Genomic DNA, 25,308 nt, shown 5'->3' with positions numbered 1-25,308 from the left:
CTGCAAATAGATCTTGGATCTACTCTCACTTTCTGCAACCAGCTGTGACTGTTTGTTGTATACTTACATTTTCCATTCCCTTTTCTACTATGAATAATAAAATTTATCGGATTTATTTGGCATAAGAAGACCTAAATAAAGACATCTTCACAATGTTTGTAAAAATGTTAGGATCCTGCCAACCTATTTTACTTTATTTCTGAATGAAACTGTGAAATGTGACACGCATACCAATCCAACTTATCTGTTTTCCATTCAACATTGCAATTTTGACACTGTGCGGCTTATAGTCAAGACTTATTTTCTGGACAATATGGCAAATGATGACCCAATTTAAATGATATGTAATGCATATTTTATAGCAGGAATATCTAAATATCTCAGGAATAAGTCTTTATTAACGACATTTTCAGTTAACTGTATCATGAATTGCAAATCCGAGTTTTGTCTAGCTCAGCAGGAACTGATGTTTCCAAGGCATTTAGTATTTAGCAGCACTTAAAGTTTTCCTTCCTGGAAATCTGGAGACTCATATGCTTTTCATTAGATTATCCCACGGGCTACCAATGCTGTGCTGTTTTATCGTCTTCTGACACGCTAATGCATAATTTTTCCATTAACTTTGCTGACTAGTATCTTTAGGTATTATTTTGGGAAGAATCCAGGCCACCCAGTCAGCCTCAGGAGATATGGGTCATTCAAACATTTCTGTTTGCTAAGGCTTAACTTGTACTTAAGCCTAAACCTTAAACTCTTCTAGTAACCACCAAAACCTTAATGAAAAATTCAGTCCTTCAACTGACCCGTAACCACAGCATTTTTGATGGTCACAAACACTGGATCTCCCACAGTGCACTGATACAAGCCTGCTGACCGACAAAAAAGATTGCTGTACTTGTAAAAACATAAGAAGGATTGAATGTGTGTGTCTGAATCAGTGAATAAAGGCCAAATCTCTTTTTTTTCTACTGCAGCGGCCTCTAGTTTTACTTTTTGTCGCCCTGCGGTGGAGTACAGGGCTCTTCCTGAGGACTTCAAGTACCAGTTAAGTCGTTGTGCAGGTGGAAACCTTACCTGGCATGAAGGGCACAACCGCAAAACTGCAGGCGGTCGAACAGTCAAACTACTGCAGCAGCCTGGAACAGAAGGACTTCAGGTGAGACCGCGAAGGAAATCTTTAATAATCTTAAAGAAACAACTTAGCCCACATTTACTTATCATCAGAGCTAGAGGTCATTTCTAGCATGATAAAGACTTGCAGTCCTCTAACTGTGATTAAATAATAAGAACAATATTAAAACTGCTAGCAGCAATGAAAGGGACCTTGCACCCGGGCTCACCGCTGCCCGGTAAGAACAATATAACCACGTGGTTTATTATGAATTCCTCCTTGCATAAGCTTCAGATGATCACCTTTTTATATCATCTCATTAATATGACTTAAAGGGATAGTTCACCCAAAATTAATAATTCTTTTCATCATCTACTAATGTCATTCCAAACCCTTAAGACCTAAAGTTTAGGATCCACTTCAGTACCAATCAAAATGCAGAATCATTGAAACACAACGTTACCCAATACTTTTTTGTATTCCCAATTCACAAAATATACATTAAAGTGTTTGGTAGAGGTTTAGGAACATGATTTTCAAGGCATATATTTAACCAATACATGCTCCCAGAGATCAACCCATGATGACTGGATTACGCTACTGAAACGCCACAATTCTTGAGTTTTATGTTCAATTTACCTACATTTCCTAACTTAAAGGGCACCTATTTGAACTATTTTGCAAGATGTAAGATAAGCCTTTGCTGTCTCCAGAATGTGTCTGTAAAGTTTCAGCTCAAAATACCCATCAGATCATTTATTATAGCCTCCAGAATCTGACTATTTTGGTGTCTGAATACATTGTTGCTGTTTTTGTAGCCTGTGGCTTTAAATCCAAATGAGCTGTTTCTCCCCACCCACCGTTCCCACGTGTGTGTCTGCTTCTCATTGTGTCAGATAAACAGCACAGTGACAAACTTGGATAAAGCTGAAATACAGCTCACTAGTCAAAAATACCAAGTAAATTTATTTCATGTATTTGTGGTGGAGTTTATTCAAGCCTTTCTGAAATGATGAGTCTCACACAAATACCATTTGCAGTACACACACATACACATAGATATTAGCGTTTACTGACACCATGGAGTCGTGGTGATTGTAGCGGTTAAGAATTAGATAACGATTTTACTGTCTTTATAACAACACGCTCTGTTTTAAAAATGTTTTAAAACATAAAAATCATAGAGAGTTGTAACAAATGTTTTAATCCCAGTGTATTTGCAAAAAAATGTTCTGTGGACATGCGTATGCATGTTTTTATAGAAACATGGCCTCTGTGAATCAATTCGGTGAGCAGGGAAAACCGCACTCCTATGTCACATTGCGATGAGCCTCAAAATCACTGGGATCTGGGTTCTATTTTAACATCAGGATATTTTAAAAAAGAGACTTGTTGGGTTTCTGTGACTCCGATATGACTGTGGACACACTTTAAATACAGATAGTTTTGTCCAAACAGCTTACAAAAGTTGATTAAGGTGCCCTTTAATTGATTTGTGTTGGAACAGCATGAATTAATTGTGTGGAACACTGCATTTTTTGCAGTGTAGGCCAGGGTTAATCTGGCCTACATTAATCTTGGTAATTGAAATGTAAACAAAACAAATGATTTTAAGCAAAATATTGTTATTGTAGAATTTCAAGCTTTTATATCAGAAAGATTAAATTACATTTACATTAAATTGACGTTTTGTAGTCTTGCCTGAAAAAATTAATGTAAATTAATTAATTAATGTAGAATTATTTTTAAATGATTTAATGCAGAAATTACATTTGTATTTTTAGCAATTACATAATCATGGAATAATTTTTTATCATGATAACCATTTTAGTACCAAAACTACACTGTAAAAAACATCCATAAATTATTATTTTTTTTTTTTATTCTTTGAATCGCATTATGAGACCTTAATCTTTTTCTGACAACTTTTAACCTTAAAAAAGTTGTAAAAAGTGACATTTATGTTAAGGTAACTCAAACCATTTGAGGAAACCGATTGCAACAAACTATTTAGGTAAAAAAAAAACTAACCCTAATGAGTACTGTGAGTTTAATCCAATTGAGTAAACAAAGCAATTTGAGCACAGTAAAATCCAATAAATTAAGAGAACTCAAACCAACTGAGTACTGTAAAACCCAATAAGTTAAGGCAACTCAAACCGTTAGAGGAAACTGATTGCAACAAACCATTTGAGTTAAAAAAATGAATCTATATGAGTACTGTGAACTTACTCCATTTAGGTTGAAGTAATGCAGGATTTAATTAACTCATTACCTTCAACACGGAGTTCAAAACTCTTTTCAAATGAATAGAATTAACTTTCTGTAAATTTTGAGTTAACTACACTCAGTTCATTTGATGAAGTTGACTGTTGGGTTTTACAGTGTAGTTTAAAGTGATATATTGTCTGGGATGGTGTGGTTTTGTTTTTTATGCTGCAAAAACCATGTAATAAAAAAAAGTTGACAGAGCAGAGATCAACAGCCCATAATGCAATTCTATACAGAAACTGTAAATTAACAGATATTGTTACAGTGTAGATAGATAGACTAGAAAACAGACAGTGCTGGGAAAAAAACTGATTACCATATTCATGTATCATATGAATAGATAAGTAACTTTACTACTTGCAGTGCAAATTTATTTGACAGCTATGAAAAATGGCGATGTAGGCTATAAAAACTTTAGTTATTATATACAGCAGAACTAATGCTACCGAAGATTTCAGATTTTCCATAGTGCAGTCATTAAAAGGTGTCATTAGAGAGTTTGTTTGCAGATATAATGTATATGGCCGTCTGTCGTTGCATTATTAATGGCGGGAAAACATCTCTCGCCTTTCAGAAACAGACTTATATGAAAACCTGTGCATTAAAAGAGATGGAAGAAGGGAGATCTGGCAATGAAGCACTCTCTTTCTCTTTTCAGCCGTCTGTCTAAAAGCGTGTTTAGTTTGTGGAGAATGAGTAAGACGCTGTTAGGCCGGCGGGTAGAGAAGAGAGAAACCACTCTCCTCAGAATGGCTTTTAAAGTCTTATGGGCCTCAGGTCACATGAGCGCTGCTGATTTGAGCACTGCCACAGAGAGTAAAGATATGGGTCGTAATGTGTGTTTTTAACTTCATTTGATCTCCTGCATTAGCATATTAACGAAGCGAGTGCCTCTAGTCGGGTCTGCAGAGCTTTGTGGGTCAAAGTCAGTCTCGCCCGCGCAATTAGACTCCTCTTAGATTTTTTACGACAGGTTTTGTACATACTAATTAGACCCAAACTTGATTTGGTTAAACTGAGATAGATAATATTATCTTAATGAGTTTGTGTTCTGCCTTTAATTAATAGCATTCAAAAGTAATTACTTAAAGCAGGTCCAGTGTTCTGTGGTCATTTCCATTTCTCGCTTTCCAGTGCTAAATTAGTTTTTTTTATCTCCACTGTGCTGTTCAATTGGAAATTTTATGTCTAGTGGATTAAATATGAGGATTTAAACTAATTTTCTAAATTAAAGTGGTGCTAGCGCATTTGATAGGAGACGCTTTTCTTTGAAAATAATGCTTTAGTTATTGGGGCGCCATGATTTAACAAATGGCTTTGAAAAAAGTTTATTAAAGCTTCACTTATTTGATCCAAAATACAGTAGAAACAGTAATTTTGTGTTGTGTAAATTCTTTCATAATTTTAGATTAATAGATTAGTGTTTTTGGTAACACTTTAGTTTAGGTACCAATTCTCACTAAGTGGTTGATTACCTGCCTATTATTAAGATTTGGGCTGTTTATTTGTACTTATAAAGTACATATTCTGCATGATCTCAAATATTAGCTTAATATTATTAATAAGCAGCAAACTAGGAGCTAAAAGTAATAGAAAATGGATTGTTAATAGGAAGAATTAGTCAAATAAATTGTGGCCCTGTTTATTAAATGTATTTATAGTATGTTGAGGCAGCCAAGCTGAATTACCTCAGTCATCAGGGTGACACAGAAATCACTATAATATGCTGATTTAGTGTTCAGGATTCTTGAAATGAATAGAAACCTACTGAACCACTGACTACTGAACACAAGTGACCTAATAAACATAGGCTCATTCTGAAAATGTAGCCCAATGTACATTTCTGTAGATCGTGAATTACGTAGACAGAGCTACAAATGGCTGCATTTCATCTTTAAAACGAACTATACAGGCGGTATGATGCCGTTCCTTTTCTCGCTTACCAGCTTAGGGCTCACAAAATCTGGTAGCCTTAAGCCCCGGGGCTATTGTTTTTATAGTCAGGCTACCAAAATCTATCTATACCGTGCCCAGCGGGGTATCTAGATAGCCTGCCAGATACGCCGTTGATAAAATTTGGTAGCCTGACTGAAAAAACAATAACCTTGGGATTTCAGCCTACCAGATTTTGCGAGCCTCTGCTTTTCCGCTGTTACCAGTTTGTCTGGTAGCTTGACACGTACGTTGTTGGATTTGAGACTCAGAGTGGAGTCGACCACAATGGCGGGATTCAAGTCCAGTGAAGAACGATTCCAAAAAGCAGGTAAGACAAAAACAGAAGTCAAAAAATAAAACAAAGAAGTAAATAAAAGGGTGAATAGGTGAGTAAATCTGAAAATGTGGTTAAAATCAGGGGGCTTATCTTTTTCTGAATAGCTTTTCAAAACACTTCGGTTGGGTTTTGGGAAGTGGATGGGCTCTGGTCAATTAGTGCTTTTGGAAATACTTTTGGTTATGTTTAGGGAAGGGGGAGAGTGGGTCAGTCGATTGGTTAGTCATTCAGTCAGTAGACAGTCAGTCGACAGCGGCCTCTGATGGATTTACGTGAGAACAGCAGGTGCGAATGGCACTCGCGAGAGAAATCTGAGATCTGAAAAAGTGCACAAAGTGGCCTCTGGTGGATTCGCATAAACAAAAACTGCAAAAAACGTAGCTCCTGGGACATACTTTGCTCTCTCCAGAAATACGTAATCAGAATGAGCCTGGGTTGGCCCTAATACATAAATACATAGGAAAAACAGATAATGACCAAGCATAAAATGATCAGTATATTCTTTGCAAATACATGAATTTGGAATAATGAATTGTATTGTTTTACTAACCACATATATTTCCTGATTAATTGATTAATGTTTATCCGTTCATTCATTTTAAGTCTGAAATGCCAATGCAATCTCTAAATGATTCACAAGTCTTGCGTTTTTGCTGGTGTAATTGGTAGAGGAACAGCAGACATAAGGTCAGTCTTTTGAACTTGGGTTTAAATTTGTTGGATTTTGCTGAACCGGATCACAGTGCAAAGGTTCAGGCTGTTTGCCTTTGATTTCCAAAAAGTGAATCCATGATCAAAAGCTTGGCATGATCAGACGTCCATGTTAATTCATTCCTCCGGAAAACCCCAAACAGGAGCTGATGAGATTCTAACTAACCCCTGTACTTTTTTTAGCCCTAATTTAAACCACTGTTAATGAATGGTAAACCTTCTTAGCCTCTTCTTACTTTTGTCAGGACAGCGAAACAGCTCTGTTTTATCTCTTTCCCCTAATGGCTTCATACACAAATGCTTTGTTCAAACCCGCTTCACTTATTAGTGTTTTTCTTAACAATGCAGGTTTGTGTGTCTTGCTACATAAAAGACTTACTGACATCTCACCACACAGTGTGCTCATCCCAGACATAAAGAAGAAAAGAAAATAGAAAGCATGTCACTTTTATCTCAAATCTTTCCCCACTTTCATCAGCACTGTTATTATCATCTATAAACTTTGCCAAGACTCGCCGTTTCTCACAGCCGTGACATCTCGGAATGATCAAAGATGAAATAAAAAAAAACTCCAGTCCTTATTGACTATTTGTAGTCAAAAAATGTGACTATTATGTATGCGTTTGTGTACTGGGGACCATTTCTGATAGTAAGAGTTTGTATTTTGCCTTTATTGTGCACGCACTGATCCTCCGGGGGTCTGTGTGAATGGAACCCGGGCTGTAAATAATTAATAGCACACGTTCAAGTGGTGTGACTTCCTCTCACACTGACAGATTCTGTCTGTAATGTATAGACTCTCTCTGAACCATTGCCTATAGGGACTTTGTGGAGTAAGAAGGATTGCATCAGCTTGCCCTATTATATGAGACAGTATCTTCTGCCAGAGAGTGCAATTCAATGATGATGGTCATTAAAATTGGGGAAGTTTAACAGTTACTGGTCACATTCATTTGCAATGTTCACTTTCATTAATCTACAAACTATATGGTAAGCTGTTTTAAGATGTAGTGCATATTTTTATATCCTAAAATACTAGTACATTTTTTCAGACGTATTATTACATTGTAAAACACAAAAAGTTAAGCTTACTCAAACCATTTAAGGAAACTGATTGCAACAAACCATTAAAGTTAAAAAACTAATCCTTATGAGTACTGTCAACTTAATCCAGTAAAAGAAGCAATTTGAGTACAGTAAAACCGGATAAATGAAGAGGACTTAAACCAACTAAGGCAACTCAAAACGTTTGAGGAAACCGATAGCTAGAAACTATTCGAGTTAAAAAAAAACTAATCTATATGAGTACTGTGAACATTTAAGTTAAAGTAATGAGCTATTTAATTAACTCATTACCTTCAACACTGAGTTCAAAACTCTTTTCAAATGAGTAGAATGAACTTTTAGTCAATTTTAATTTAACTACACTCATTTCATTTGATAAAGTTGACTGCTGGGTTTTACAGTGTACATACTAGGACTTAAAGGCATAGTTCACCCAAAACTGAAAATTCTGTCATCACTTAATACTTGTTCCAAACCGGTTTGACTTTCTTTCTTTTGTTAAACACAAAATAAGACATTTTGAAAAAGCTGGAAACCTGTAACCGTTATATCCTACTATGGAAGTAATGATTAAAGGTTTTCAGCTTTCTTCAATATATCTTCTTCAGTATTCAACAGAATAAAGAAACGTATAAAGGAACCACTTGAGCGTGAGTGCATAGTGAGTACATTTTCAATTTAAACTATCGCTTTAATCATTAAATATCAGTTGTTCAAAAGATTGTTTAAAGAACCCCTTTTATGCATTTTAAAAGGGTCATATTTTGGTTTTGGGGTCTCCAACAACAGTCTGATATGCATGCAAGGTCAAAAAAACACTTTCGTTGTCTAATAATATGCATTTATTTTGACCTAATTATCCCGACGACTCCCATATGATTCGTTCAGCGATTCATTTGTTCCCAAACCCCTCCTTAGCGCAATGCTAATCTGCACTGATTGGTCCGATGACCCAGTCTGTTGTGATTGGTCAACTACGTTAAGCGCGAGACAGAGAGAAATGCCCACTACAGCCCATAGTTTTAAGTGTTTAATGAGTGAGTTCTAGTATAAATAAATATAATGAAAAAACGCTTTACTGTATTCTAAATATAATACAAATACTAGTATGTAATGATTAAGTATGTACTGTAATAATAGGCACTAATATCAAAAATGTGGTACTGTAGTATCTAATGATTAACTACTGGTATACAAATATGTACTGTTCACAACTGGAATACATAGTCAAAACTGAATAGTTGACATCTTAATGATAGATCTCACAAGTCAATACAATATGAGAAATATATTATTAGTAACTTGTCACTACTGAACACAATAGAATAGTCTAAAGAGTGTGTAATAGTAACTGCAGTTTGAAGTGCATGTTATAAGTTAACAACACATGTTGTGAATATGGAGAAGCAATGTGTCTTTGTTTAGGATAAATCATAATGTGTCATTGATTATTATTGTTGTCATTTGTCTCATCACAATCTGTGACATTGTCAAAATGTACATATTTAATCTGAAAGACAAATTTAGTGCAAATACATTTAAAACAAACCATTTTATCCTAAAAAAATGTGCAAGTACAATCAGCACGGTGGCTCAGTGGTTAGCACTGTTGCCTCACAGCAAGAAGGTCACTGGTTTGAGTCCCGACTGGGCCAGTTGGCATTTCTGTGTGGAGTTTGCAAAATCTCCCAGTGTTTGCGTGGGTGTTTTCTGGGTGCTCCAGTTTCCCCAGCAGTCCAAAGATGCACTATGGGTGAATTGAATAAATTGAATTGGCCGTAGTGTATGAGTGTGTGAATGAGAGTGTATGTAATGTGTATTTATATAGTAAATACATATACATATAAAGTGCTTCACGATCATGAGGGGGTCTCACGACACCACCATTAGTATGCAGCATCCACTTAGATGATGCGACGGCAGCCACAGGACAACGGCGCCAATGTGCTCACCATACACCAGCTACTGTACGTATACCCCCCTACTTAATGATTACAGAGAGTCAGGACCTTGGTTTAATGTCGGCGCCTACTGACAGTATGGTGTCCCCTTCACTTTACGCTGTTTTCAGCTCTACTTAGCTTCAGTGAGTAACCGGTCTTGGGCTGCAGGGTGGTATGGGTGTTTCCCAATACTGGGTTAGGGCTGAAAAGGGCATCCACTGCATAAAACATATGCTGGAATAGTTGGCGGTTCATTCCACTGTAGACAACCTCTGAAACTGTGACTAAGCCGAAGGAAAATGAATGAAAATTGTCCAACAAAAACTCCTTTATTAAAATGTCAGTAGATGTAGTTTAGTGTTTTGTGGTCCTTTTAAGATTAAGACTGTAATATTTTGTTTAAAAAAAACAGCAAATGTTCATTTTTAACTTAATGGTGACACTAACAGAAGTCATATACTGTAAAGTGGGAGATGTGCTCAGTGTGCTTACATACTGTATGCTCTACAGAGAGCATCAGAGACAGCTATTAGAGAGCTGTGCATCACACCCAAAACCAATGAATGGAACACTCACTTATTCAGCCAATATGTGTGCATGCATGCATGAATACATGAATACATGTATGTGCATGTGCAAAAATGTATGTGTGCGATTTCTTGCTGTTGCAGAAAGAAAGAATTCCCCGCTGCCCTCAAGGGCAAACACAGCAAAGGCAGAAAGTAGAAAAATGCCTGAGGGAGAAAGAGAGAGAATGAGAGTGAGGGAGTTGGGGCAAAAACTGTGAAGGAGAAAGAAAATTGAAGATGAACTTGAGGGATGGGGTACAGATGGCGGCAAATGGCTTAGAAAAACAAAACAAATAGAGGGAGAAGGGAGAAAATGGAGAACTGTGATTTTGCGAGGATAAATGACTGTTAATGAAATGGAACACTGGGGAAAGGAAGGAAATATGCAAAGCGCGGGGACTGAAAATTAGTTCTTTTGTGAAACCAGTTTTGCATCAGGACACCAAATTCACGGCGACCCAACACATTAAGAAATAGAAAATATAATGTATAATATAGATGCTAATATTGCACATATTGCTCATGGTTTTATGGTCATGGTTTCAGTATGGTTCGGTATACACTCACCGGCCACTTCATTAGGTACACCTGACTAGTAACGGGTTGGACCCCCTTTTGCCTTCAGAACTGCCTTAATCGTTTGTGGCACAGATTCAACAGGAAATATTCCTCAGAGATTTTGATCCATATTGACATGATAGCATCACGCAGTTGCTGCAGATTTGTCAGCTGCACATCCATGATGTGAATCTCGCGTTCCACCACATCCCAAAGGTGCTCTATTGGTTTGAGATCTGGTGATTGTTGTGACCATTTGAGTATAGTGAACTCATTGTCATGTTCAAGAAACCAGTCTGAGATGATTCACGCTTTAAAACATGGCGTGCTATCCTGCTAGACGATAGACATGGTCAGCACTCAGGTAGACTGTGGCGTTGACATGATGCTCAATTGGTATTAATGGGCTCAAAGTGTGCCCAAAAAAATCCCCCACACCATTACACCCTCACCACCAGCCTGAATTGTTGATACCATGCAGGATGGATTCATGCTTTCATGTTGTTGACGCCAAATTCTGACCCCACCATCCGAATGTTGCATCAGAAATCGAGACTCATCAGACCAGGCAACGTTTTTCCAATCTTCTATTATAAAATTTTGCTGAGCCTGTGCGAATTATAGCCTCAGTTTCCTATTCTTAGCTGACAAGAGTGTCAGACGGTGTGGTCTTCTGCTGCTGTAGCCCATCCGCCTCAAGGTTTGACATGTTGTGCATTCAGAGATGTTCTTCTGCATACCTTGGTTGTAACAAGTGGTTATTTGAGTTACTGTTGCCTTTCTATCAGCTGTAACCAGTCTGGCCATTCTCCTCTGACCTCTGGCATCAACAAGTCATTTGCCCCTCACAGAACTGCCACTCACTGAATATTTTCTCCTTTTCTGACAATTCTCTGTAAACCCTAGAGATGGTTGTGCGTGAAAATCCCAGTATATCAGCAGTTTCTGAAATACTCAGCCCGTCTGCCACCAATAATCAAGCCACGTCCGAAGTCACTTAAATCCCCTTTCTTCCCCATTCTGATGCTCGGTTTGAACTGCATAAGATTGTCTTGATCATGTCTACATGCCTAAATACATAAAGTTGCTGCCATGTGATTGACTGATTAGAAATTCGTTAATAAGCAGTTGGACAGGTGTACCTAATAAAGAGACCGGTGAGTGTATATATTATGCTCATTAAAGAAAATAGTACAATATAGCAAAGATACAAATAAAATGAACATTGCTTTTCAGGTTTTTCAAGTATCTAACAGTTTTCAGGTATAGAAACTGATTAATATAATCAATGATGTACTTTATGCTTACCAAAGCAGCATTTAAAAAAAACAGTAATCCTGTATTAATTTATTAATATGACTCTTTTCAACTTACTTAAATTTTGAAATGTAATTTATTCATGTGAATCAAAATGAATCAAAGAATACATTTTTAGCAGTCATTACTCTAGAAGTCATTCAGAATTTTTTTTTAATATGCTGATTTGGTGCTTATTGTTATGTTGAAAACACTTACTATGGAAAGCTTAATGTTTATTTTCCAGTATTTCTTAAAGAACACAGTGAAAAGAACAGCTTCTATTCAAAATATAAATAATCTGGAACATTATAAACACTTTTTGATGAATTTATTGTAGTCTTGCTAAAAGTATCTATATTTTAATGCATATTTCACACCAAAAACCACGGACTGAATGGTGTGTAAATATTTGTAATGCTTCTTTTGGTGTCACAGTAAACAGCATCATTTTTGTAGGTCACAGATGCACTAAACTCAGTCTCATTAGCCCTCATGAACTCTCACTGGCTCTAAATATAAATGATTTGCGGGAATTATCTTTGCTGGATGATTTCATATAAGCATAATTATTTATGCAATCATATGGAAGGCTGGGCTGAAGGTCAAGCGAGTGTTATTGTGGCTCGCGTCACTAGAGCAGCCATTGTAACGAATGCTAATCGTTCTAGAACAGCCTTCATTTATGTGTAGAATCTGTTTTGCGGCCAATCAGATGAAAACATCCATCTTAATCAGTGCCGATGCATGAGATGGAAAATAGTTATTATTATTCTGCTTTTAAAGTTTATTTCCCAGAGGTTGTGGGAAGGAGGAGAGCTGTTTATCTGTTTCTTTTTTATTACAGAGATTGGTTTTGAATCAGTTGTGCTATAAAAAGTCCTGCATTCACGCACAGTAGGACTCCGGAAGGACGGATATAATTCTGTCACATTCAGAGATTTTGTTTTTCTATCCTACTTCTCGCTGAAATGCATATTTAAATTAGCCTCCCTGTCTTTCTCTTTGTACCATGCTCTATTTCTTTCTCTTTCAGTTACGTTCAGGTGAATCTTACTCCGTTTACCACACCAGCCCCACCTTGCCGTGTCTCTCCAGGCCAGTGGTTTTGTGGTCTCAGCAGGACGTGTGCAGATGGCTGAAGAAACACTGTCCGCACAACTACTTGACCTATGTGGAAGCCTTCTCCCACCACGCCATTACAGGTGTGCAATTCAATGCAAAACACACAATAAAACAAAAAATATATACTTAATAGCATTTTTCATTTAAGCCATTATTCATAGGAAACTGCATATTCATATAATAACATTATATCAACAGCACTTTAAACTCAGGGATGGTTCGCCCAAAAAAATGTAAAATTTTAATTAAAATGTTATTTAACAAATGTATCAATGTTAATTTATGGTCCCTTATGATTTATAAAAAAGCAAGTCAATGGCTTTGGGCACTTTGAGAGTAAAACAAACATAAACAGACAAAATTGCTTAATACCCATGGTTCCTGATGGTGCATTGTGGTCTCATGAAGAAAAATGATCTGTCTGTGGAAGAAACTTGACATTATTTACAACACTATCCATAGATTTGGCAAAAAAAATTGTATTGTAAAACATACTGGTTTGATTAGTATATTAATTTTATTTTGCCTGTATACTGTATAACTGAGAGACCAGTTTCCGCCAAAACAAGTTTTATCTTTTTTAATGCTGTACTAAGTAATAAAAAGTCATCTTCATGTCTTTACATCTTTTTGGGTGGACTACAGCTGATAATTCAAAACACATTATTATTCAACACAATCTCACGGCAATTCGTAACTTTTTGATTTAGTAGCTAATTCTTATGAATTCGTACAATCTAATTCATACAATTTAGTACGATTCCCTCATCCCCCAATGACGGTTGGGTTTAGGGGTGGGGTTAGGTGCCACGCCTCCTTTTTAAAATCGTACAATTTCATATGACTGAACTCGTACAAATTCGTATGAATTAGCCACTAAACTGACAAAACATAAAATACTTTTGTTTTCTCGTGAGATCAGGCTAGATATTTAGGATATTATGATATTGTCTTGCTTTTTGCAAAATGTATCAAAATTACAAGTTTTAATAACTTTAAAAACAACATCAACCTCTCCAGAAACTACAGGTAGAAAGTAACATTTAGCATTGGACTTTGATTGAAAAAGGTCTAAATGTATTGTTCTTGTACAAAAAAAATGTCTAAAACTTTAAAAGTCTAATTAAAGTCACTATAAAGGGTTGTTCACCCAAAAATGATCACCCAATTATTTTATTTTATTTCATTTCATTTTATTTTGTATTTTTTATTTTGTTTTATTTTATTTATTCACAATTCATTTTCATTTCAGTTCATTTTCTCTGTTGAACACAAAAAAAGATATTTTGAGAGATTTGGAAACCTTTGAAAAGTCATTAATTTCCATAATCATGTAGTTGAAAAAAAGTCTTGCTATTTTGCTTCTCAAGCAAATGCATCTTGATTTAATTATGTTTGGTTATTTATACTCAAAAACAAATCAAAAGCACTATGGAACAAACTCATTTTTTCACAGTGGTCACTGTGAAGTTTTAGAATAAGTATGTCACTTGCATAAAAAAGTTTAAAGGTACTGCATGATCAGCAGTTCAGCCAATCCCTGGACACCAACACATCCACTGAATGTCATGTGGTCTGACAGAGGCATTATCCTTTCAGCCGAAGGTCAGCCAACTTGTGCTCATCTACTCTCCAGAAAATGCCTATATTGTCAAAGAACTGGTACTTTTTCATTTTACAGTTCACAATCATTTACTCTTTGATTCATTTTTATATTTTACAATAATCTACATGTCCTTGCCTTTGTGGAAGACCCATGAAAAAAATGAGTTTAGAAATCTGCCATCTCTACAGTGTACAGGATATACAAGTCCACCCCTCACAAATCTATCTTTTAAATTAATATTTTTAATAGGAAGCTATACAATATTATATTTGTGTAGATACATTAGATTAGTCAGTACTAAATCCAAATCTGGAGCTTATCCAAAGATCCAAAAATTAGTACACCCAAATTTATATGTTATAGAAAAATAGAAGATGCAAATTTTAAAAAGAGGAAAAATCAAGAGAAGCAAAAAATTAGAAAAATTTTATGAAATTTTTTAGGTTGTAATTTTTTTTTTTGAATTTTTTTTTGCTTGAATTTAATTGTATTATCTTTCAATTTCTAAATGTGTTTGGTGGCTAAAATATTATTTTAGTAAATATATCTGTTTAATAAATCTATTTTGTTTAAATGCAACAAAATACATTGTCTTTATTCACTGAGAAATTGATAAAAATATTTTTTAAAACATTTTTAAAATTAGTGTATACTCAATAATGCTGAGCACTGTATGAATTATCAGTTTGTTTTTGAGCCATACATCTGAATCACATAATGTATGTCATTTAGGTTTTTTTCTGCTTTTGCAGACTTCTAAAAATGAATTTGTGCACTGGTAATATAGTATCTGTTGCCATATATATATATATATATATATATATATATATATATATATATATATATATATATATATATATATATATATATATACGTGACATTATATACTATACATAGTGTAAGAATATTAAAGCTGTGTATAGTACCATTTTAACATAGTAAACGATTCTTTACATTGTGATAAAAATGTTACAAGTAAGGCTGTTCTTTTCTGGAAGTTCTATTCATCAAATAATAATTGTCGTTATTTAAATGGTAGTTATTTATTCAAGCACAGAAACGCTATTGAAAATACTGGGGTAAAATAAATGGTCATTTTTTTAAAGACGTGGCAGTGGAAAATGCGATTTAATGCAGTGCTTCTTGTCCGATCCGAGCCCCACTTTATATTGTATATCTATCAGGCATTGAATATCGCTGGTTTTCAAAGAAATAAAACCTTAAAACCTTAAATGGCAATTTTATAATGGAAAGACAGTTCACCGGAAGCGCTGAGGCTGCCTGGCTGAAATTAAAAGTCTGTGTGCCTACAGCCCAAATGATTAAATGTATAAATTCCACAAAAAAATATTAAACAGCTGAACTGTTTTCAGCTTTGATCATAATAATACAAAGATACTTATTTTATAAAAATATTGTCAACTTCTCATGGATTATATGTCACTAAATATATATTATTATATATTATATGGATCATGGATTATATGTCACAAAAATATCACAGGAATAAATGGCATTTCAAAATTAATAAAAGTTGTAATGATATCTCAGATCCAATGTGACCCATTGCTTTTTCTCATGCTGTACGAGTTATCACTCTCCTTATCCATCAACCAAAGAAGGATTCTGTCAGTTACTCTGACTGCTGCAAAAAAGCAATCCTGAAAATATGGCTGGATCCATCTGCTCCAGCTGATCTATCATGGAGGCTCTATCTACTGGACATACACCACAGCCAAAATAAATGGTGCCAGTAAAAAAACTGTACAATTTTGGTTAAATATGAGAGAGAATGTATAAAATATGTTTCAATCCTGATTTTGTACATGTTATTACAGTATTATTGTTTTTATTTTATTTGAATTTTTTCATGGGGGGGCGTGGGGGGATCTCAGGCTTTTTTCAAAATCAAAGTGTTCAATAATTAAAAAAAAAAAGAATCCAAAAAAGTTATAATAATATGTCAAAATAATTCTGCTTTTCTGTATTTTGGCTAAAAACTGACTGACCACAGAGTTTGTATGTAGAGTTTTTTTCCTTGGCCATCAGTGGGGGGAAATTTGCTGCCAAACATAATAGTTTCACAATCTACTAGAAACAGCAAAGGTGTCCTTGCAAACCAACCAAACCTTGACCCCTCGACCACAACAAGGTCACTTCTCTTTTCCTACATCAATAAAAAACTATTTTTCCTAAAGTTAGGACTTGCTGGCCATACTAACGTCCTTCATCATTATTTCACCATGTTTTCCTTGAGTTTGAAGAGTTGCATTCTGAATATATGGCTCATATCTGAGCGTGTCAAAGTGCTCCACTCACTGGCATTCTGTCCGCTTTCTCTCCCACTCACTCCTTCAAAACCTTTTCCCTCACAAGGGATCCGTGCGACTCCTCGGCCCCCACAATCCTTATCTACTGGACACAAACGTCCAGATCACTGACACGCTGGGTGAGATCCAGAGAAAAGGAGAAAAACATGAGGACAAAAGGCCGGCGCAGAGGTTTTTTCTGCAAGGCTGTGGACTAAATTGTTTAGAGTCGCAGCATGTGAGGCTCAGTTGTATACAAAGCGGGAAATGAACCCGGGGTGTCCCAAGCCCTCAGGCAGGCATTTCCACACCGCATGTTTCCATATAGCCTCACATGCAAAGATCACTGAGAGCATGGAGATAATAACCCAGGGCGGATTTGCGAATGCTGTAACATGTTTGTTGCTGCCAACAAAACAGTGCATACATAATGCAGAGGATCCGGAGCTTTTTGTGTTTCCGATGAGCTACTGCCGACTAAAATTGTCTCTCTTCTATCACTTTGTTAGGCCGCGCTCTCTTGAGATTGAATGGTGAGAAGTTGGAGCGGATGGGTTTGGTTCAGGAGACTCTGAGACAAGAGCTTCTCCAGCAGGTTCTGCAACTGCAAGTACAAGAGGAAGGGCGCAACTTACAGCTGCTAAGCAGAGGTGTGTGTGTGCTTTTTATTTCTTAAACTTTGTAGATCTAACAATACCAATCAATTTTGACCTTGTGGGGACATAGCGTACTTCCTTGTGGAGGAAGTATTAAAGTATTTTAAAATTGTAAATGTGCAGAATGTTTCCTGTTAGGGTTGGGTTTAGTTTACAGTATAATAATCCTTGTCTATGGGAAGTCTCCTTAAAGATTTTTCTGCAAGTGTTTGTGTGTGAATAAAGAGCAAAAATGAGGAAGAAAGACTGAAGCAGGTGGCATAACCTGAAGCGATAATGCTAGCATAGTGAAAATTAAATGTGGTGTGATTTGGTGCCTGGTTATCTCTTCCAATATCAGTGCTATTTTATACTGTAATGCAGATGATTTGGATTTTTGATGTCTGGGTCCATCAAATAACTTACTCTTGCAACAACGTAATGGCAGTTACATATGCCCATGTGTGTATGTGTGTATATATATATATATATATATATATATATATATATATATATATATATATATATATATATATATATATATATATATATATATATATATATTAGCTGTTGTGCTGTGTGTGATAAGTGAAAAGTATTTATAAACTAATTTTGAGAGGAGCACGTGCTTATGATTGATCACAGCTGGTGCTACATCAACTAATGCATGATTCACCAATCGGATGACTCCTAACTCACTACAAATAACCAGAGTTTCTTACTTCAGTTATTTTTGCCTTGAAGAATCACCCCTTTCACCCCTACACCTCCACGTTTCCCTTTATAGGGTGGCACAGTGGCCCAGTGGTTAGCACTGTTGCCTCACAGCAAGAACTACACTGGTTCAAATCCTTAACAGGCCATTTGTCATCTCTGTGTGGAGTTTACATGTTCTCCCTGTGCTTGCATGAGTTTTTCCCTGGTTCTCCAGTTTCCTCCCAGAGTCCAAAAACATGCGTCATAAGTGAATTGATCTCTTTATAATCAATCATTAGCTAAGTGTGAACTCTTGAAATCATTAGAAGTGATTAAAATAATATTTAGCTTTTTAGCTTTATTTTTTTTAAATGAAGCTAACATTAGGCTTTTTCACACTTTCCAGAATTATTAATTCGTTTGTGTCAAGGATAAAACAAAAGATTAAGTTTGTCCTGCCAAAATTATCCTTCTAAAATGTCACCCCTTTAGAACCTGTGCAAAAGATGTGCAAAAAAGCAGCACATGCACACATAGAAAAATTCACAGACACACAAAACATGGAGTACATTTTGTGAGTGAACTTATCAAGAATTCCTAAACAATGCTCTGTGCTGGGCTTAACACTCTCGGTGTTTTCGTGTACGTTATTATTTAAGAACTTGCAAAGAGCTTATAAAATGTGTATTGAGGTCAAAACAGCAGCAGGATTATCTCTGTCATACACACAAATGAGGATCTGCTGCAAGGAGAACTGTATTAAAAAGTAATGAGCAACATTGTGAATAAGAAAAAAAGCTGATATAATTGCATTTTCTGTTCTGTTTATGCATATTGTCCTGTTTAGTTTTTTTGTTGTTGTTCAGATGTGTGTTGTACATATATGTGTAGGGGGTCGTATGTCAGCCGAACAGCTCCGGATAACATATACTCAGGAGATGTGTGGCTTTAGACCTCTTACTTTTCTGTATTGCTCAAGGACTAATTTCATATATTTGTTTAGGAAATAATAAATGTTTAGAGTGGTGGAATTATTTTACATTACTTAAGCATCTATAACTTTTTTCATTTTGAGCATTATAAACTCTAGATGATGGCTAATAAAGCCCAAACTGTTTTGTTCTAAAGATACATGAACTGTGAATGTGGACCGAATTATTCAGCAACTGTTACTGTTTTGGTTTGGGATGGTTATTTTTGAGAAAATGCCTGACGGTGAGGGAAAGAAGGACACCGATAGAGCCTTGGAAAACTTTTTACAGAAATCTCATTTTGCATGCTGTCTTAAGCAAATTTGAAATATAAATCATGAAACACTTGGCTTTCAAGGAGAGCTGTGCAATTAATCAAAAATTCTGTTTCGATTTCGATTTTGGCTTCTAACTGTTATGAAATAACATTAATGAACGATTATTGCATCATATACCGCCCCCTTTCCAGTTGTACACATTTGTTGCTCGGCAAAGCTCAGTTTCACGTAAAAATTACTAAAAGCTTGTACGATAATGTAACTTTTTGCAGCATGGGATACGCATCGTTCATTGATGTACATTTGAATCATTCATGTTTTTAAAGCGCGAATGAGACCGCATGCTGTTGTGTGTGCGCGTGCTCAGTCTCAGAGACGAGCAAAGCACACACATCTAAAGTCATCTTAATGCAAGCTCTTTAATGGTCAAACAGGTGTCAAAACGTGGTGTTTAGTGATAGTTATTTGTGTAATAAACAAATGAGTTGAGAATCAAAAGACATGAGAAAGAGAAACCATTAACAGAACCGCACTGCTCTTAAAGTGACAGTGCACAGTATTCCTGCTTTTTTCATTATTAATCAAACAACAAAAGGACAAAATCACTCACTGCTCTTGACTGAAGGACTTTTGTAGCTATAATTAAAGTTTTTGTCTTACAGTAAATATGCTTAAAGCACAGTTTGTTTCATATTTTATTTTATTGTATTTATTTCCCTTATTTACAGGGAGGGAAATAACTGTGTATATATACAGTTGAAGTCAGAATTATTAGCCCTCCTGAATTATTAGCGACCCTTTTCCCCCAATATATGTTTAATGGAAAGATTTTTTTCAACCCATTTCTAAACATAATAGATTTAATAACTCATTTCTAATAACTAATTTCTTTTAACTTTGCTTTGATGACAGCACTTAATATTTTACTAGATATTTTTCAAAATACAAGCATTCAGATTAAAGTGTGATACAAAGGCTTAATTAGGGTAATTTGGCAAGTGATTGTATAACACTAGTTTCTTCTGCAGACAATCAAAAATATATATTGCTTAAGGCAGCTATTAATATTGATCTTAAAATAGGTTCCATAATATTTAAACCTGATTTTATTCTATCCAAAATAAAACAAATAAGCTCCAGAAGAAAAAAATATTATAGGAAATACTGTGAAAAATTCCTTTCTCTTAAACATCATTTGAGTCCAGTGTTTGGACTCTTAGTAGTGATTTTTAAACCACATTGAACTGAGCTAAACTGAACCGAACTTAAACACTACAAACTGAACTACACTGCTCCAATTTATTATGATCTTCTATGTGAAGCTGCTTTGACACAATCTACATCGTAAAAGCGCTATACAAATAAAGGTGAATTGAATTGAATTGAATTTGGAAAATATTTATTTTAAAAAAATATATATATTTGACTTAAACTGTAATCATTTTGAATAATCGTGATTATAATTATGACCAAAATAATCATGATTATGATTTTCCCATGATCGAGCAGCCCTACTTTCAAGGTATATTTTTTTCTAGGACATTACATTAATGATTTCCTGTGTTTGTATAAGGAAAAACAAATATTGAACACAATACAATTTTTTTTTCATGACTGCATAATGTATAACTTTTTATATTTTTGAGCATGAACCTTTACCACAGTAAATCCCAAAGTGTCTTCTTTCCAATGATACCTAATATGCGTTTGTAGCTTACTGGGGTCAAGAACTGTTGATGTTTAAAGTTAGGTAGGTGTACTGTAAATCCCCAAAAGTGAGTACTTGCTAACATCAAAACAAAACCTGCCTAGTATGAACGCTCTAGATCAGGGGTGGGCAAACTCGGTCCTGGAGGGCCGGTGTCCTGCACAGTTTAGCTCCAACACTAATCAAACACACCTGAACAAGCTAATCAGTGTCTTCAAGATCACTAGAAATTCATAAGCAGGTGTGTTTGATTAGAGTTGGAGCTAAACTGTGCAGGACACCGGCCCTCCAGGACCGAGTTTGCCCACCCCTGCTCTAGATGTATAAACCTGAAAGAATATATAAAACTTGAGCAGTAAAATATTCAAACTCAATGAATAAATGAAAATAAATTAATCCTGACTTAATCGAACTAATTTAAAATCATCATTTGAGCCATTAATAAATAAATAAATTAATAAATAAAAACTTTAGGAAGGTTTTTATAAGCAGAGTTTTAAAAACGAGCCCCTGATATGTGTCCCTGATATTTTCTTTCCATCCCTCACTCTATTTCACTTTCACTCTCTTCTCTAGGGCTCTCTGGAAACCTGTCATAGCTTCACCCATGCGTGTGGTTCTTCTTCCAGACCGCCTGCACTCTGAAGGGACATCAATATGTCTGGTCAGGTTGAGGCCAGAGACATTTGACTGGAGCTGTCAGGGACTGGGATACACAGGGACCGGTTTCACTTACACCGCTCAACCCCCAAATCCTTATCATGCTTATGGAAACCTTAAAAAAAAAAGGAGCTTTCTCTAACACCCATTGATTTATCTACCCCAGATCTGCTTCAAAATGCAAACACAAGATGCAGAGGAATGCTGAATCTATATCTGATGAAGGTGGACGCAGCTGTCTGTGCCAAAGCTCCCTGGATTTCACAAAATCTCTGATCCAGTTGAAAGAGGCTCAGTGGTAACCTGGATGTCTGGTAATGCTATCAGTATGTGCAAGAACTACAAAAACATTTTGCCTGTAGAAAACTGGATTGTTGACTATTTTCTGCTGGAATGTGAACATGTCCATCAAGACTATTGCATAATCAATTGTATTAGTATTATATTTCCTGTAGTATCTCTTTTTTTCATCAGAGATGCACCTAAACCTCCATTTTCTGACATCTGGCTATAGGATGTATGGGTTGATTGTTTCTTTTTAGTTTCTTCTGTTAAGAGATTCTGTTTCTGAGAATGAAGAGATAAAATGCGTCCAAACTAGTTTGACCGTATGATAATGACAACAGCATTTACACTGAAATGATAAGCATCTTTGGACACAGAGGCTGTATTTATGTTATGTAAATTACAAAGCTCTTTAAGCCTGGGAGAATCGCAGATGACAGATGTGAAGTTAAGGCAAACACATGACATTCTCCATTGTTCCCTTAAAAAGAGACTCGGGTTAGGACTTGCCTGAGAGACTGTTTAAAAAAACATCAAAAGATCAAGATTATAAAGTGAGAAAACTTGAAGGTGGTTGTAGACAATGAAACTGTACCCCAGCATTATTGAGTGGTGTGTCATTTTAAGTAATGATAGGAGCTTGGTATTTTAACATGGAGTGGTAAGTGTTGTGACACCATGACTCAGTTTGATTGGGAAATGCATTGATGTGTAAGATTTTTATTTTAAAGCACAGAAATTAGGAAAATGTTTTTAAGCCACGTTCAAATAACACGATGTGCTTTTACCCAAGGGCAGAACTGTTTGTGTTTTAAATCTGGATTGTACTGTACATTCCTTGAATGCTTTTTTTTTTCACATTTGCTGATGACGTATTAAAATCAAATTTGCATTTTGCAATTTACAGTTATGGGATTTATAATTCATAGTTGCAATATGTGTTTGAGTAACACATAAGTTGGTTTTATTTAGTAAACAAATGTGGATAATCTTTATCATTTAAAATAAAAATATTGTTATTTTTTGTCTAAAATAAAAAAAGTCAAAAAATGTGCCATGTTTTAGGCATGTCACCTACATTTTTAGACAATACACCAGTGCTTTTACTTCAGAAAATACACTCACAGGCCACTTTATTAGGTACACCTGTCCGTTAATGCAACTGCTTGTAAGCGCTAATTTCTAATCAGCCAAACAGATGGCAGCAACTCAATGCATTTAGGCATGTAGAGATGGTTAAGATGATCTGCTGCAGTTTAAACTGAGCATCAGAATGGCGAAGAAGGGGGATTTAAGTGACTTTGAACTTGGCATGGTTTTTGGTGCCAGATGGACTGGTCTGAGTATTTCAGAAACTGCTGATCTACTCGGATTTTCACGCACAACCATCTCTAGGGTTTGCAGAGAATGGTCCGAAAAAGAAAATATCCAGTGAGTGGCAGTTCTGTGGGCACAAATGCCTTGTTGATGCCAGAGGTCAGAGGAGAATGGCCTGACTGGTTAGAGCTGACAGAAAGGCAACAGTAACTCAAATAACCACTCCTTACAAAGAACAACACGTCGAACCTTGAGGCAGATGGGCTACAGCAGCAGAAGACCACACCGGGTGCCAAACGAGGTATGCAGAAGAGCATATTTGAAAGCATAACACGTCAAACCTTGAGGCAGATGGGCAACAGCAGCAGAAGATGGGCTACTTTTTTCTACTTGAAAGAACATGGCCAACAGCAGCAGCACCAGGTGCCACTCCTGTAAGCTAAGAACAAGAGACTGAGGCTACAATTCGCACAGGCTCACCAAATTGGACAATAGAAGATTGGAGAAATGTTGCCTGTTCTGATGAGTTCTGATTGCCTGTCTTCGATTTCTGCTGTGACATTCAAATGGTGGGGTCAGAATTTGGCATAAACAACATGAAAGCATGCATCCATCCTGCCTTCTATCAACGATTCAGGCTGATGGTGGTGGTGTAATGGTGTAGGGGCATTTTTCTTGGCACACTTTGGGCCCATTAGTACCAATTGAGCATTGTGTCAACGCCACAGCCTACCTGAGTATTGTCGCTGACCATGTCCATCCCGTAATGGCCACCGTGTACCCATCTTGTGATGGTTGATGGCTTCTAACAAATCTGCAGCAACTGCGTGATGCTATCATGTCAATATAGACCAAATTCTCTGAGGAATATTTCCAGTACCTTGTTGAATCTATGCCACAAAGGATTAAGGCAGTTCTGAAGGCAAAAGGGGGTCCAACCCGGTACTAGTAAGGTGTACCTAATAAAGTGGTCAGTGAGTGTATACTATCAACATTTTATAGAGTAACTTTGATTTTTAGTCATAACAAATGAACACATTTGTTTTTTTACCAATTCTGCAAAGAATGCTGAATGACAATAGTTTTATTTAAAATGATTTGTGACCTTCAAAGAATTAGATAAATAAGATTTTACTCAAACCCATAACTAATAAATGTATTTCTAAATTTGCTAAAGCAGTCCTATAATTTGTTTCATACATATCATTGGTTTCCAGACCTACAGGAGCAGTAGACTGTTCTAATGGATTGCAAACATTCTTAATTTGATTATTGATCTTGCCATTTTAAATTATTAAGTGTATATTTGTATTTACCATCACATCCAAATGATTTTGCTTCCTACATTTTACATTTAAATTATTTCTATTCTAACACAGAATGCTTGTGATCTTTATACAAATGTTTTTTTTTCTGTTCCTTTTTTTACTTTGTTTGTATGTGTGTGTGTGTGTGTGTGTGTGTGTGTGTGTGTGTGTGTGCGTGTGCGTGTGTGTGTGCGTGTGTGTGTGAGAGAGAGAGAGACGGGGGAATTAGTTCAGAGACAAACAATACCACAAACAAGCTGCAGCTTTTGCTGTTTTGTGCTTTTTATTTAAAATAAAGTATGCCTGCACAACTTTAATCAGAATTTTGAAAGAGAAGGGGTTTTCTTTTTCTGTAATCATTTGTTTTATATAGGTCATTCTTACAAGATAATGGCTTTTGAGCTTTGAAACTTCAAGAATCCCAGTTTTTTAAAGTGCTCTTTTATCATAAGAAGTGCTAAAGTTTTCCAGTCTTACAGCTCAGGTTCAATCACTTCAATTCTATTATTTATAGACTATTAAACTTCTATACCACTGAACCATTGTGAAGAAGTTGCTTTGCCTATTTGAAAATGTTGGTCAGCTATTGTAAATTTGCTGTTAGTGTTGGCCAAC

General features: G+C 35.9%; 1 protein-coding gene across 1 annotated transcript in view; it reads left to right on the top strand.

Annotated features, from left to right (window-relative positions):
- The window catches only part of samd10a (sterile alpha motif domain containing 10a), a 34,684-nt gene extending 9,668 nt beyond the window's left edge, over nt 1–25,016 (top strand). Inside the window, exons 2-5 of the mRNA XM_056463685.1 lie at nt 975–1,156; nt 12,833–13,001; nt 17,346–17,486; nt 21,701–25,016. Of these exons, the coding sequence (XP_056319660.1) occupies nt 975–1,156; nt 12,833–13,001; nt 17,346–17,486; nt 21,701–21,723 (515 nt within the window). The 3' untranslated portion in view covers nt 21,724–25,016. The remainder of the gene's footprint in view (nt 1–974; nt 1,157–12,832; nt 13,002–17,345; nt 17,487–21,700) is intronic.
- The last annotated feature ends 292 nt before the right edge of the window (nt 25,017–25,308 follow it).

Source organism: Danio aesculapii, chromosome 8 (genome assembly GCF_903798145.1).
Source record: "Danio aesculapii chromosome 8, fDanAes4.1, whole genome shotgun sequence".
NCBI lineage: Eukaryota > Metazoa > Chordata > Actinopteri > Cypriniformes > Danionidae > Danio > Danio aesculapii.
Note: the sequence above shows the minus strand (reverse complement) of the source record. Positions and strands in the feature narration are given on the sequence as shown.